The following is a 15,869-nucleotide window of genomic DNA, read 5'->3' on the forward strand; positions in this document are numbered from 1 at the left end:
TCTCTCTGTCTCTGTAAAAAAAAAAAAAAAAAAAAAAATTTCTGGAGTTAGAAGAATGGGCCCTCACACAGAGGGCAAATAAAGACTAGGTCTTAATCTATCTTTGCATTCCCAGAACCTGACACATATGGGCTGGCATTAGTGTTTTTGTCACTACTATTTATTGAGCATTTACTATGCGCAGAAAGTATACTAACCTCTTTATTATTACAGCAAGAAGCAGTGACTGCCATTTGGCAAATGAGGAAACTGAGGCACAGAGAGGCATCATTACTTGGCTAAAGTCACACCTTGAGCAGCCTAGCACATAGGCCCTGGTGGGTGTTTGTTAAATGAACCTGGGACCCACACCAGTCACCACAGAAACTAGGAAAACCAGGCAGCAAGAGAAAATGCTTCTGACCTCATACAGTTCTTCCTATTAGGGTAACATTTAGGGCACTGGTGGCCATCAGCAAGCAGAACAAGGCCATTCCCGGGGATGCCACGGGAGGGGCATGTGCGAATCAGGGGCATGGCTGGTGATGATTTACATGTTGCTTTGAAAGAGCCTGAGTTAGAGACACACAGAGAGGGTGCTTCTGTTTTTTTTGTTTTGTTTTTTTTTACAGAGACTTAGAGAGAGTCAGAGAGAGGGATAGATAGGGACAGACAGACAGGAACGAAGAAATGAGAAGCATCAATCATTAGTTTTCCGTTGCGCATTGCAACATCTTAGTTGTTCATTGATTGCTTTCTCGTATGTGCCTTGACCATGGGCCTTCAGCAGACCAAGTAACCCCTTGCTCGAGCCAGCGACCTTGGGTCCAAGTTGGTGAGCTTTTGCTCTAACCAGATGAGCCCGCGCTAAAGCTGGCGACCTCGGGGCCTCGAACCTGGGTCCTCTGCATCCCAGTCCGACACTCTATCCACTGAGCCACCACCTGGTCAGGCGAGGGAGCTTCTGTTTTGTCTCTCTGGGTCACACACACACCCCTTTTCCTCCAGCCCAGGTGAGATTTCTCCTTACCTAGCTGAAATAAGCCGATGAAAATGGGCCAAAGAGAGGGATTTACTGCCAGTTTCCTTGGAGTCATTAGGAACATGTCTCATCCTTTACAGAATCCCAGGTTGCGCCAATGTTCCTGGATCTCTGGCATGGGGAACGGGAGGTCCACCTCAGGTCAGGGCCATGGTGGGAGTGTCAGGGCCGGGCTTTCCTCCCAGAGGAAGGGGGAAGGGGTGTCCCAGACTCAGAGCTACGCTGATTTGGTAAAGCCAGGTGGGATGACTTCAAAGGGGCTCCACCTTAATCACAGGTGCTTTGAAGATGCTAGGATGAAAGGCCTTGGGAGGTATAATTACCTGAGATTCCCCCAGGGGCCTACAGGAGCCCAGGTACTGCCTGCAGGGATCTGTGGTGGGGCCCCCTAGTGGGGCCTCCTTAAAGGGGCAGTGCCCCAGGTCTGGGCCCTCTGCTCCCCTCAGCTGCTGGATGGACTGCTCTCCCATCCCATCAGCCTCTCCTTCTTGGACTGAGCAGCCTCAGCGAAGCCAAGCTCGGGATTGCAGCTTCCTGACCCTCAAAAGGCTACGGGATGTGGCCGCACACAGGACAGTTGGGAGGACAGAGAGACACTGTTGGTGCCTCAAGGCTAGGGTGAGAGAAATAGGGGCTTGGAGCAGGCCAGAGGAAGAGGAGGAGAGGAAGATGGCCCAGTATCACCATGGCAACATTTATCTCGCACACCCGATCTCTTCTCCTTCACCAACCCACGTGTTGGCAGGAAAACAGGGCTGCAGAGAAGTGTGGCTGCAGAGGATCGTAGATGTCTGGAGATTGGGCTGTGCATGGCTGGAACTTGAAGTGTGTTTACTCTTCTGAATGATTAGATGTGTTCCTGGGGCCGCCTGTGTTGTAGGCTCTGGGAAAGAGAATGTGATGTGGGTGCTCAGCATCCTTGGCTCCTATTACCATATCTGTGTCTGAAATAGAACCTGAGGGGGGAGGGGAAGGGAGAGAGAATAGTGGAGCAGAAGGTTTCCCCTTTGCTATAGCTATGCTGCAGTGGTCCCATTGCAGCTGGCCTCAGGGCTCTGCCTGATCAACGTTCCCATGGGAGGCTCTGGGTTGGGGGTGTGTGTGTGCATTAAAATGCAGGTAGGAATGGGGGGGGGTGCCACCACCTAAAAGGGAGCAGCTCATTGACATTACAGGTTTGTATTTTTTGCAAGTGATGAGGACAGGGGAGTGACTGAACCAAGTTCAGAGAAACCTTAGCTCCTCGTTTTGTCCCAGACCCAGTTCTCCCTGTGTCTCCTCTGATATTCCTCCTCCAAACCTTTTGCTGTCCAGTCATTAATACCCCTCCTCTAGGGTTCTTTGGCCTCCAAACACTTGCAGGCCTCTTTGACCTCCTATCAGAGGACTGACTGCAGGGAAGCATGCCTATTCTGGCCTTCCTCTTCCTGTCAATTTCCTGTGCCCACTGCCTCTCTTCTCACTTCCTGTTCTGATCTTCTCCCCCAGGGCGGAAAGGTGATCTGTTGATAGAATTTAAAAGAGTGGTGCCCTGCCCTGGCCGGTTGGCTTGGTGGTAGAGCGTCGGCCTGGCGTGCGGGAGTCCTGGGTTCGATTTCCGGCCAGGGCACACAGGAGGAGCGCCCATCTGCTTCTCTGCCCCTACCCCTCTCCTTCCTCTCTCTCTTCCCCTCCTGCAGCTGAGGCTCCATTGGAGCAAGGTTTGCCCGGGCGCTGAGGATGGCTCTGTGGCCTCTGCCTCGGGCGCTAGAGTGGCCCTGATTGGGGGTAGAGCGACGCCCCAGATGGGTAGAGCACCGTCCCCTGGTGGGCATGCTGGGTGGATCCCTGTCGGGCGCATGCGGGAGTCTGTCTGACCACCTCCCCGTTTCCAACTTCAGAAGAATACAAAAAAATAATAATAAAAAAATAAAATAAAAGAGTGGTGCTCTATGTGTGTATGAGGGGAGGGCCAATATGGCATAGGAAGGGACATGAGACTTGCTGGCATATTGACAGTCACCTATATCTTCATTTGGTGGTGATGGTACAGACGTACAGAAACTGACTAACAGTGTATGTGCTGTACATTTAAGATGTGTGCATTTGTCTAAATTATACCTCAATTAAAAAAAAATTGATAGCCCTAGCCAGGTAGCTCAGTTGGTGGGAGTATCATCCCCATAGGGCAAGGTTGCACCTTAGATCCTGGATCAGGGCACATACAAGAATCAACCAATAAATGCATGGATAAGTGGAACAGCAAATCTATCCCTCTCTCTTTCTCTCTCAATCTTTCCCCCTCTTCCTCTTTCTCTAAAATCAATTTTAAAAAAGGTACTCTGGCAAAATGGTCATCCAGGACGTTTGCCAGCCTTACGCTTCCCACTGCTTTGTCCCTTTGAGGACGCCCTCCTCCCTGATGCCCCACCCTTCTAGCTCTACTCCTCGCTGGCTGGCTGGCTGGCCCTTCTTGGTTTGGAGCAAAGAATGCACCTTACCAACTGCTGTGGCCCATGTGCGCAGGCTGGTAACCTCAGAGCCTCCTGACTCCTTCCTCTCTCTGTTGGCCAAGAACAGTCCTGTTCTGAAGTGGTTCAATCATCCTTGCCTCTGGATGTATCCTGCTGGTATTGTGACCATATATAGCTCTCGAACACTTCTCCCTGCCCACTGTTGCCATATTTGCATTCAAGTTTACATCCATCATGCCCTCTCCCCTGAGCAATCGTTCCCCACAGTACAAGTCCTGGAAGATGGATGCCTGATGAGTTAAATTTGACCTCTGCTTCTACCAGCCTTGGCTTGTGTGGAGCTCCTCCCTCCCCCTCTGTGCTCAAAAAGGAGTATATCAAGCTAATTCATACCTCTGGGCCTTTGCACATGTTTCCTCTGCTGGGAATTAACCCCAACCCCCAATAAGCTTCTACTCACCTTTCCAGGCTCAGGTCAAAGATCTTTGAAACACTTTCATTGGTGACACCAGACACATTGCCTCCCTCCATTGTCCCCAGTTCACACTGCATTCTGGACTGGGATGAGCCATATGCTAGCCTGAGTCTTTCCTCTGACTAGGCTGTAAACCCCTGGAATCTAAGATCACACTCTGTGTTTGAAATATGTAGTTACAAAAGGTGAGATTAAGAAATACAAATTGGTATTATATAATTGTATACCTGAAACCTATATACTTTTTTTTTAAATACTTTATCGATTTTACAGAGACAGGATAGAAAGGGTAGCATGGACTGGGAAGCAACAACTCATAGTTGCTTCAGGCTAGCTGTTCATTGCTTGCCTGCGGTATGTGCCTTGACCAGGGAAGCCCAGGGCCTCGAACCGGCAACCCTGGCATTACAGGCCGAAGGTCTATCTACTGCACCACCACAGGCCAGGCATGAAACCTATATACTTTTATTAACCAATGTCACCCCAATAATTTTTTTAAAAAATACTAATAAGGCCCTGGCCGGTTGGCTCAGCGGTAGAGCGTCGGCCTGGCGTGTGGGGGACCTGGGTTCGATTCCCGGCCAGGGCACATAGGAGAAGCGCCCATTTGCTTCTCCGCCCCCACCCCCTCCTTCCTCTCTGTCTCTCTCTTCCCCTCCTGCAGCCAGGGCTCCATTGGAGCGGGGATAGCCCGGGCGCTGGGGATGCTCCTTGGCCTCTGCCCCAGGCGCTGGAGTGGCTCTGGTCGCAGCAGAGCGACGCCCCGGAGGGGCAGAGCATCGCCCCCTGGTGGGCAGAGCGTCGCCCCTGGTGGGCATGCCGGGTGGATCCCGGTTGGGCGCATGCGGGAGTCTGTCTGACTGTCTCTCCCCGTTTCCAGCTTTAAAAAAGAAAAAAAAAATACTAATAAGAACAGATATGCCCTGGCCAGTTAGCTCAGTTAGTTAGAGCGTTGTCCCGAAACACCAAGGTTGTGGTTTGACTCCTGGTCAGGGCACATATGGGAAGCAACCAATGAATGCACAACTAAGTGGAACAACAAATTAATGTTTCCCTCCTTCTCTATCTCCTTCTCTGTCTAAAATCAATCAATTAAAAAAAGAAGTACAGGCCTTGGCCGGTTGGCTCAGTGGTAGAGCGTCAGCCTGGTGTGCAGGAGTCCCGGGTTTGATTCCTGGCCAGGGCACACAGGAGAAGCGCCCATCTGCTTCTCCACCCCTCCCTCTCTCCTTCCTCTGTCTCTCTCTTCTCCTCCTGCAGCCAAGGCTCCATTGGAGCAAAGTTTCCCCGGGCGCTGAGGATGGCTCTATGGCCTCTGCCAAAGACGCTAGAATGGCTCTGATTGCGACAGAGCGACGCCCCCAGCTGGGCAGAGCATCGCCCCCTGGTGGGCATGCCGGGTGGATTCCGGTCGGGTGCATGCGGGAGTCTGTCTGACTGCCTCCCCGTTTCCAACTTCAGAAAAATACAAAAAAAAAAAAAGTCACAGGGATGTAAAGTACAGCATAGGGAATATAGTCACTAATATTGTAATAAATACGTATGGTGTCAGATGGGTACTAGACTTAGGGTGATCACTTCGTAAGGTATATAAATGTCTAATCACTATGTTGTACACCTGAAGCTAATATAATACTGAATGTCAATTGTAATTAAAAAAAAATTTTTTTTTTTTTACAAAATATGTAGTTACCACCACTGAACACTCTATGGGCTGTGGAGCCAGTCTTCTCTGCGCCTCAGTGTCCTCATCTATAAAATGGGCATCGTAACACACACCTCAGGATTTTTATGAGCAGAGGGTTGAGAATGGGGCTAGGCACAGTGAACTTTTTTTCTTCTTTCACAGTGACCTCTTAATGAACTTAGAATACAACCCTCTAAAGCAGTTATTATCACTCCCATTGTAGAGACAGTGCCCAGGTCACAGAGGGACCAAGCTGGTCCTCAGGTCTCCAAGCCCATGCTCCCTACTTCTTACCCCTGAACTCCGCTCCACCTCACCCCAGCACTGGCACCCTTGGCACCCCTGGGACACACACAAGCCCAGCCAGTGTTTGTTACATGAATGAAAATGACTCACCAAGTGGTATGTTTACACTTCCAGTTTGGGCAAAATTTCCTGGCAATTGTTTCAGGTGCTTATTAAAAATAAATTGATTGCATGGTTGACACATCCTGGTCACCCTTCTGGCCTCAGCTTGAATGTCACTTCTTCAGAGGCTGCCAGCCACCACCCCTCCCATATACATCAGCTCCATGAATAAGAAACACAGGAAGGATAAACCAGGACCAGAGATGGCAGGTAGGAACAGAGTGGGGGGCAAGGATGGCAGTGAGTCTAACTTTTTTTTATTATTATTAATTTTGAGAGAGGAGAGAGAGAGAGAGAAAAGGGGGAGAGAAGAGCAGGAAGCATCAACTCCCATATGTGCCTTGACCAGGCAAGCCCAGGGTTTTGAACAGGCGACCTCAGCGTTTCCAGGTCGACGCTTTATCCACTGAGCCACCACAAGTCAGGCCCTAACATTTTTTTTTTTTTTTTTTTGTATTTTTCTGAAGCTGGAAACAGGGGGGCAGTCAGACTCCCGCATGCGCCCGACCGGGATCCACCCGGCATGCCCACCAGGGGGCGATGCTCTGCCCATCTGGGGCATCACTCTGTCGCAACCAGAGCCACTCTAGTGCCTGGGGCAGAGGCCAAGGAGCCATCCCCAGTGCCCCGGCCATCTTTTGCTCCAATGGAGCCTCGGCTGCAGGAGGGGAAGAGAGAGACAGAGAGGAAGGAGAGGGGGAGGGGTGGAGAAGCAGATGGGCGCCTCTCCTGTGTGCCCTGGCCGGGAATCGAACCTGGGACTTCCGCACGCCAGGCCGAGGCTCTACCACTGAGCCAACCGGCCAGGGCCCTAACATTTTTTTATAGCCTCATTTTCATACATGTAATATCCCAAAAATAGAGCAAAAAGGGGAAACATGAACTCGTTATTAAAATCAATAAAAACCAGCCTGACCCATGGTTGCGCAGTGGATAGAGCACTGACCTGGAGCATTGAGGTTGCTAGTTTGAAACCTTACGCTTGCCTGGTCAAGGCACATATGAGAAGCAACCAATGAACAACTAAAATGAGGCAACTACGAGTTGCTTTTCTCTCCCTCTCTAAAATTAATAAATAAAATCTTTAAAATTAATGAAGACCACAGAGAGAAAAGAATGATTTCAAGTTCCTTCTGGGCACTGTATTCTGACAGGACATCCTTAGTATTCTAAGGACACACACACAAAAAATATCTTAACAATTTTTTACTCCCTAGGTTTACATTTTTAAAAGTTGCACTTATTGATTGATTTTAGAGAGAGGAAGGGAGAGAAACATGGATTCTTGTATGTGCCCTGACCAGGGATCGAACCCTCAACTTTGGTGTATCCAGATGACACTCAATCCAGTGTTTTTCAACTACTGGTTCATAGACCAGCGGTGGGCCACCAAAATTTCATGCCAGTCCACAAGAGTTAACCACCCTGATGTTGTATGAAGATTATAGACTCAATGATCTTAGTCAAATTCGCTTATGCTCAGCGTGATTTGTCTTAACGATCCCTGAAATAATTCTATTTTCATCAGTCCTCAAGTGTAAAAAAGTTGAAAACTGCTGCCTAACCAACTGAGTTATCTGGCCAAGGCTCCACAGGCTTAATTTTAGTAGTAATAGTAAAATAAAATTAAAATAGTAAAATTTTGAAACATATATATTATTGGATATAGCAAATAAGCACATTATTTTTATTAGGAACTAAGATTTTCACTATAAGAGATTTAAAAAAAATTTATTAGCTCCGAATAGTTTCCTCAGGGCCCACAGTTGATCATTTTACATTTAGGTGTCTTTTTTTTTTTTTTTTTTTAGAGAGGGAGGAGGGAGATGAGAAGCATCAATTCATAGTTGCTTCATCTGAGCTGTTTATTGATTGCTTCTCATACGTGCCCTCACCAGGGGGCTCAAGCCAGTGACCCTGCAGTCAAGGTAACGAGCCCATGCTCTAGTCTAGCCAAACCTTGAGGTTTCAAACCAGGGCCCTTGGCATCCTGGGCTGATGCTCATTCCACTGCCCTGCCACTGGTCAGGGCATACTTAAGTGTTTGATGTCAGATGTCTAACCACAGAGGTCCTCATGGGAGGGTCAGGAGTTTAAAATCACTCTATTGTCACCCTACCCCAGGAAGTTCTTCCTGGGACTCACCGCCTTCAAGTCAGGGCCCAATGGCATTTCCTGGCTTGAAGTAACATGTCCTCATCCCTGATGGCTGTGAATAAGGATCTGCCTTTGCCTGAACCTCACATGGAGGGCCAACAGACTGACCCTACACCACCTGAGCCAGGTTGTAGGGTCACAGGGTTTCCAAATGCTAGCACTGGAAGGGACCTTAACTATGGGAGTTTTGAGCTATGTCCAGGGCTTCAAAATGCCTCAAGGGAACCTCTCAAGAACCCTCCAGTGCCTCCCCAGGCTGACCTGTGAGGTCAGATAGCTTTGCTCTTATTTGTGGGTGGAGACTATGGCAACAGTGGCTCTTAGGTCTTGGGTCAATGAGAAGTGGAAAAATAAACCATGTTGGAGAAATGCAGACTGATAGACAAATTATTTTATAAGCTGGTGAGACAAAGGTAGCCAGGCTGAGGACTGCCCCTTTATCAAGGCTTAGATGAAGGAACCACCCAAGGGCCCCTGTGGCACAGTGGCCATTAAAACCTGACTCAAGTGTCATTGTTTACAGGGCTCCTTGGTCAGTAGTGGGGTTCAAACCTGGTTCTGCCACCAGAGCTGTGTGACCCTGGGCAAATTATTTCCCTCTGGCTGTTTCCCATCTGAAGGCAGAGAGATACGTAGACCTAACTCAGAACTTTTGTGAGGATAAGATAAAGTTGTGAAGACCCCTTTTCTGAACCTTCCTATTCCCTGTGGTCCTGGGCATCTCCTGGGGCTTGTTAGCATGCAGACCCTGGCTCCGGCCCAGCCCTCAGGGGTCAGAAACCTGCTTCCAGGTGGTCTGCAAATAGTTTCTGAAGCCCTGGTTTAGCCCCAGCCATACTCTCTCCGAGTTCTGCTGGGGAGAAACCCCTGGAGCAAAGAGGTGGACCAGGGGCTGCCCATGTCACTTTATCCTTTTCTACTTTATTACTTCAAATTAACAACCACAATAAAGCTCAAAAAAGTCAATATTTACACAGGAAAAAAGTACAAAATTCCCCCCAAAGTTTTTCAGGTTTTTTTTTTCAGTTTTTTAAATTACAAAGTTATAAAAAGCTTTGCTCTTTAATTAAAAAAAAAGAAAAAAAAAGGGGAAACAGAGGTAAATAAATTAGGAAATACACACACGGAGAAAACAAACAAAAATAAAGTAAAAACAGGTGTTACCTAGGAGGATGGATAAATCAGGCGCCCAGCCCTGACCCGGGCTCCTCCTTAAAGAGGCAGGATGCAGGAGGGGCAGCCCAAGGGGAGTGTCAGGACCAGGAAATTCATTAATTACCCGGGTGCCAGACGTTTTCTGGAAGGAGTCTCCAGGAAATGGGGACAGGGCTGCCACAGAAGGTGATGACAGTCCGAGGGGCTGGTGGTGGCAAGAATACTCTGTGTCCTTCTTGAGGGACACGGAGGTCACTACCCACCCCATGTCCTTGTTAGGGGGATGAGAACCGAAACTTGGCCTGGCAGGTGGGGCGGGGCCCTGCTGTCCTGGGAGATACAGGTCACATATGTACACATGTATACACACACACACACACACACACACACACACACACACACACACGCGGAATCTTGGCCAACCACCTTGCCACCCACTCCTTAAAGTCCCTGTGGAAAAGGCAAAGAAAGACTCAAATGCTCAGGGGCACACTGGAAAAAGCCCACACAGAAAGTCGGCCACTGTCACCTCAGGGTGGAGGGGGCTATGTGCATCTCTTGTGGTTCTGAGGCTCAAGAACACCTGGTGGGACCCGCCTCCAACCAAACAAACCACCAGACCAGTTTCCAAGGTCCTCAGGCCAACCCCTGATGGCACGGGCAGACCCTCAGGGCCCAGCCGCTCCTGCCCCAGCAGTGTCAGAGTCAGCTGGGGCAGGGCCTCTGTGTCTGGTACATGTCTCAGGGTCCGGAAGCCTTTGGCAGCCTGAAAGCTGTAGGCAGCGGGAACCACAAAGGGACAGAATCCTTGGTACTGAGGGCATCTCATCTTCTTGCCATAGGCACAAAAAAAAAAAAAATTGAAAAAAAATCCATCATCGCTTTTGTGCTGGGTTTCTCCTTTTTGTTCTTTTGAGTGGTTTTTTATCCCATCTTTTTGTTGTTTTTAAAAAGAAAATACAGTGAAGACACTAAAAACAAGAGAAAGAAGACAGATTAGAGGCACGTTGGCCTCTGATTACCCATATGCCAGACCCCCTTTAGATCCTGTCTTCTTGTCCCAGGACTTTGTGCTTGGTCCTCTACAGCACGTAGTAGGTACTCAATTTTTACAGGAAGGACAGTCTCACTCTCTCTCTCCTCTGTCCCCTTGGTGAGCAGCCACCCCAGCCACACATCTGCCATGGACAGGGTGGTTCCTGGCTTTAGGTCCTGGCTCTCTGTGCAATGAATTTCTGCAGGTATTATATAAATATATATTCCCTAGGGAGCTCTGACCTCCCTCACACACCCTCAAAAACTCCCTGCCATCCCCCCTTCCCTGAGTCGGACCCAGAGGGGAAAGCTGCTATATATCACCTCAAGGCCTCGTGCTCCGTGGAAGTCCTATCAGGCCCACACTGGCCAAAGGGCCTCTCCTGGGCTTGTGCAGGCCAAGGGCCTTCTTAGATGGCAGATAAACTAAGTGCACGGCCCTGTTCTAAGAGCTTTCATGAATTAAGGTTTAACAGCCCAGAGGCTGAGATAAGGCTAATGCCCCAAGGAGGTCAGGGTGAGGGCCCTCAAGCTCAGTCCCTGCTAGGAGCCAACTTTCCAGAATATGTTAGGAGGACTGGCCCAAAGAAAGAGGAAGGTTTCTAGCAGAAATGAATGGATGTGGGCCAAGCCTGCTCAGAGGAGGCCCCAGCCCTGAGACAGATAGCCTCTGAGGTTTTTGTTTTTCCCCTGAGGTTTTATTTACTTTTAATTGAATTTATTGGCGTGGTATTAGTTAATAAAATTATTTAAGTCTCAGGTATACAGTTCTATAATATATCATCTGTATGTCGTATTGTGTGTTCACCACCTCAAGAACCGCTGAGTTTTAAACTGCCCTGAAGGCCCCTGGTTCTGGGTTCCCTTGTACCACCTGCAACTCCTCCTACCTTTCTGCGACACATACTGCTCCCCTCTTAGGGCCATAGGTGTTTCTAGACCTGGCGGGGCTATGTCTGCAGCAGACATCAACTCACCTAAGCAAATACTGGTCCGATGGTGGCTCCTCCTCACTTCCCGAGATGCTCAAATGGCACGCTCGTCTTTGGGAGGGAAGGCAGAGAGAGACAGGGGAATAAGCTGCCAGCACTGGCAATGTGGCGAGTCTCTCCCCACCATGGAGGTCCATCCCGCCCCACCAAGGCCCTGGTGCCAAGGAAGGGGTGTGTGATCCCAGTGACCCTAGGATGTTGCTGCTTTGTAGAGAACACTGCCCAGAGACAAAGCAGCTGCTCCAGCTCACGCACAACACGAGTCTGGCCACTGATGCCCAGCGCCTGTCCTGTTCTGCTGAGGCTTCTCCACTGTAAGCAGGAGGACCAGAGCGGATCTCCTGTCCACCCTTGCCAGGACACCCTCCTAGGTCAACCAGAATTCCTCCTTCCCAATTTTCCTAGTCCAAACACGGTCTGAGTGGGGCCCTGGACAGGATCTGCCCAGCCTTCTATCCTGCGCTAACCAGGAATTGTGGGGGCTTCCTGACAGCAGGGACTGTGAGCCTCTCCCATGAGCTGCATGCTGCCCACCCAGGCTGGAGCCCTGGCAGTGAGAGCAGGATCCCAGCTCTACCACTTGCTGGGGCAGTTACTTCTGACTTTGCCCAATGGGGCTAACGGACCCTGGAGAATTAAATTTGGCCAAGTCCCTGCAATAAAAGGGGCTTGCTCCAAGGCTATTAGAATCAGCTGGCAAGGAAGAACAGATCCATGAGGCCTGACTCCATGCCTGGGGGGGTCTCTAGCCCAGCTGTGAGGGACAGATGGGCTGGAGTGAGGGCAGCTCACCTGTGAGGCAGAAATCCGGGAAACCTCTTGCCGCCCGGTGAGGTCGGAGGACGAAACATTGGCGGGAGCACCCCTGTGTAGCCTCATGCTCACCTTCCTCTCTCTGTCGACCCGTGAGATCGCTCTGGGAGAAGTATTGCCTGGAGGGTGGAACGGGGGAAGCCATCCTGAGTGTCCAGGGCCCTGGCTGCCCTGCCCCCCACCCCCGGGCCCAGCCCACTGCCCACAGTCTCTGGCTCACCAGCTTGCTGGATACGGGAGGCTGGGGTAGAAGCCACAGGCTCTGCAGCACTGCGGAGCCGGTTGGCAGTGGCCCCAGTGGGCGGGCCAGGGGGCAGCGCCCGGGTCGCAGACCCCCGGAGCTGCCCCATTCTCTCCTCGCGCTCGTGTTCTCGCCGCTCCCGGTCCACATCCTCGGGATTCCGGGCTGCACCCTGTGGGAATGCAAGATGAGACCTGGTCAGCCCTGCAAGGTCAGGATGCTCTGGGGTTGGCAGCCTTGCAGGGTAGAACAGGGGGAGGGAGGCCAGGTGGGCATCTCAGGGGAGAGCACCACAGAAACCCTCTGGTCCAACCTCCTCCCCACATAGCAGGAAGCCTGAGAGGCCTGGAAATGACCCATGACAGACCACACAGCACAAAGAAATAGAACCACAACTGCCCAGAAGGAGGAAGCTGGATGTGAGAGGTGGAAGATCACTCTGTCCTAGGAGGTCTCAGGGGGCCAGTCAGAGCTGGGAAAGCTAATACCCTCAGGATGACCAAGCACTCCCAACCTGGTCCCCCTTTGTGCGCAGAGAGCCTCAGCTCCCCAAGATTTCCCAGCAGAGCAGGACAGATGTTCAGAGGCCAAGAGAGAGTTACAAGGCTAGCCAAGGCCAGAACGGGACTTGAGTCAGGCCTCCCACCTAGGGGAATCTTTTCAAAGGGCCGTCTGCCCCTGCCCCTGGACCTGGCAAGGTGTTGTGGGGGCCACCACCACACAGATGCTGCCTGTCTCAGGGTGGGAGCTCGGGGGAGCTGGAGAAAGAACAGGCTAGAAGCCCCATGGAGGAAAAACACCCAGCAGACAGGCTGGGACAGAAGGGGTCCATAAGCCCCCAGGGGCCCTGCCATCCAGCCACGGCCATCCCAGTGCAGGAGGAAAGGGAAGAGGCCCAGAGAGAGGAGCACAATGTGGGAGCGGCACCAGGCCGCGTTACCTAGTTGGTCCTGGGGTCGTCCACAGGGAAGGGCAGGGGGCTGGCGTGAGAGGGGCCGCATCTGTGAAGGAGAGAGCTGTGGACTGAGTTGGATGCTCACGAGCCATGGGGATGTGGGCTCCTGCAACCCCGTGTGTCCCAGGGGACTGGCTGAGAAGGCCTTACTGTCTTTAGGAAATGGGGTGGCCCCTACCTTAAAGCAATGCTGGGAGGTAGCAGCTGGGGATCAGAATGACCCCTGAATATTTGCGAGGAACTGAGGCACAGAGAGGCCTCATGACATACCTAGGACCACAAAGCTCAGGACAGAGCTAGTATGTGAACTCAGGCCTCTACCACCCAGTCCTACTCTGCTTCCTGCACCCCAAGAGGATTTAACAAAACATTCTAGAAATGAACACCTCCAGTCCTCCCTCCCACAAGCCTGTCCAGGCAGGTGCACCTGGAACGGATAGGGGTCCACCTCCTGACCCCCAAGGCCCCTGCCCCGAGCTCCCCCTTACTCCGTTACAGGCTGGCAGAGAGCGGCTAGCCAGAACCAGAACACAACCTGAGCAGTAAGAGCAGTGGCACCCATTCACGCACCCTCCTGTTGGCGGGTCAAGACTCATTCCCCGAGTTGGGACGCTAAATGAGTCACTCAAAGCCGCATAGCCCGACCTCTGGGACCCCAGTGGACTCCGGCCAAGGCCAGCCCCACAGCAGAAAGTGAGCTATGTTCCATGTTTCCATCCAACCCAAGTGACGCCTCAAGAATCACACACCAGGGAGGTCTCTTGGCTTTTATTTGCCCACAAGAAAATAGAAGGTAAACATGAAAGTCACCACCAGTGCTGTATGGACCCCGGTCCTTGGCTGTGTCAAGTTTCTTTCTGGCCAGCTGGTAGGACGTCAGAACAGTGGCTGAAAGCAGCACCCAGCCTCTGGGCATCCAGAGATTCCAGGGCCCTGATACCAACTGCTATGGGGTGGCTGCTCCAAGGAGGGAAGCTCGCAGTCAAGGGCGATCCTTCCTGCAGAACAAGCTAGACCACAGTGCTCAGCACGGTGTCCACTCTGCTGACAGGTACTGATAAGGCTTCCTGCAGGGGTGGTGGTGCGGGAGGGTCCTGGCTTCTGGGTGAAAGGAATGTTAGGTCCCCATCACATGTGTGCAGATGCTTCTGCCAGGGAGTCAAGTTCACCACAGTGGTCATGGGTTTAAAGGCTGCCACTTATCCAGTTCTAAGTCGGAGATCAGTACAGAATAAAGCTGTTAGCACCCCTGCTCAGCATGACTTCAGAGCCTGCTTCAAAGGGGACCCCAGAAAGGTATCAGAGTGCCAGCAATGGGTGGGGAGGGTGCTTCTGGTCTGGCTTGAGACGAAATCCCGTCGGCTGGATGGCCCCATAAGAGGCTCTGTGAGGGGCCATCTAGAGTAGCACTGTTCCACAGAACTTTCAGTGATGATGGACACGTTCTCATCTGCCTCGCCAGGTACGGAAGCCATCAGCCAGACACTTGTGGCTCGTGAAAACTTGAAATGTGGCAAATGTGACTGACGAATAACACTTTCAGCTCTGATTAATTTTAATTAATTAAAATTTAGCCTCATGTAGCCAGTGGCTGCTATATTGAATGACAGAGGCCCAGACAATACAACTTCCTTTTGGAGCTGCACTGAGGGAAGGGCCAGGCCCACCCCAGACCCACACTTTGGGATGACTTTCTCCATGATGAGCACGTGCCCTGTGCCCGAGCTCCCTGATGCCCTGTGGTGAGGAGAGCTAGCCCCGGGCGCTTGGCCACACCCCCAGCCGGAAGGTAAAAGGTACCCCACTGCTCATCTCCAAACCTTCCTTGGGGCCACTTGGCCTGTAGAACCCCCATCCTCTGTCCAACCTCTGTCGACTCCTTAGGGAGCAGCACCAGGCCTCTGTCTGAGGACCAGAGAAGAGAAGCACAAGACCACATGCTGCTCCGGGCATCCAGAACAAGGCCTCAGTCCTGAGCATCTGCTAGAACGAGCCGAGGGCACCCATGATGAAAGGAGAGGCACATGAGAACGAAGCGCGGTACAGGCCGGGACATTTAATGAGTTCAGGTTCGATACAGAGGCTGCTGCTGGGGTATGTGAGGCTGCTCCGGGTGCCCACTCCCAGGCTCCTCTGGGGCAGTGAACGTCGCCCCTCCTTCAGGCTCTGTCCGTCAGGCAGATGACTCATCCCCAAGAACCTCTTGGCAGGGTCTTCTCCACCATGCCCTCTCTACTGACCCCCACCACGCTGGGAGACACTCCTCAGGCCTGGCCCTGGTGGTCTCAGGCACACTTGGTGTCAGAACTGGGGCTCTGGAGTCCAGACCACTGGCCAGTAGTTTTGGGGGGACAGCTCCTCCACCTCCTCCACAGGCCTATCAGGAGGGCCCTGGGTGCCCAGGGGTGCCGGGCACCTGGAAGGGACAGAGAAAGCACAGCAGAGGCTCAGCCTCTTGTGCTCACCCAGCCAAGTGG

General features: G+C 51.7%; 1 protein-coding gene across 7 annotated transcripts in view; it reads right to left on the reverse strand.

Annotated features, from left to right (window-relative positions):
* Positions 1-9,102: 9,102 nt before the first annotated feature.
* Positions 9,103-15,869, reverse strand: part of CSNK1E (casein kinase 1 epsilon) — a 38,961-nt gene continuing 32,194 nt past the window's right edge. For 5 of the 7 annotated variants that reach the window (XM_066358397.1, XM_066358396.1, XM_066358400.1 and 2 more), the window contains exons 8-12: positions 13,378-13,438; positions 12,417-12,609; positions 12,176-12,315; positions 11,369-11,434; positions 9,103-10,327 (exon numbers count right to left, since the gene is read on the reverse strand). In XM_066358397.1, coding sequence (XP_066214494.1) covers positions 11,418-11,434; positions 12,176-12,315; positions 12,417-12,609; positions 13,378-13,438 — 411 coding nt within the window. In that variant the 3' untranslated portion in view covers positions 9,103-10,327; positions 11,369-11,417. Of the gene's footprint in view, positions 10,328-11,368; positions 11,435-12,175; positions 12,316-12,416; positions 12,610-13,377; positions 13,439-14,129; positions 15,809-15,869 lie in introns of those variants that run through there. The other 2 variants (XM_066358401.1, XM_066358402.1) reach the window with 2 other exon arrangements.

Source organism: Saccopteryx leptura, chromosome 1 (assembly GCF_036850995.1).
Source record: "Saccopteryx leptura isolate mSacLep1 chromosome 1, mSacLep1_pri_phased_curated, whole genome shotgun sequence".
NCBI classification, from domain to species: Eukaryota; Metazoa; Chordata; class Mammalia; order Chiroptera; family Emballonuridae; genus Saccopteryx; species Saccopteryx leptura.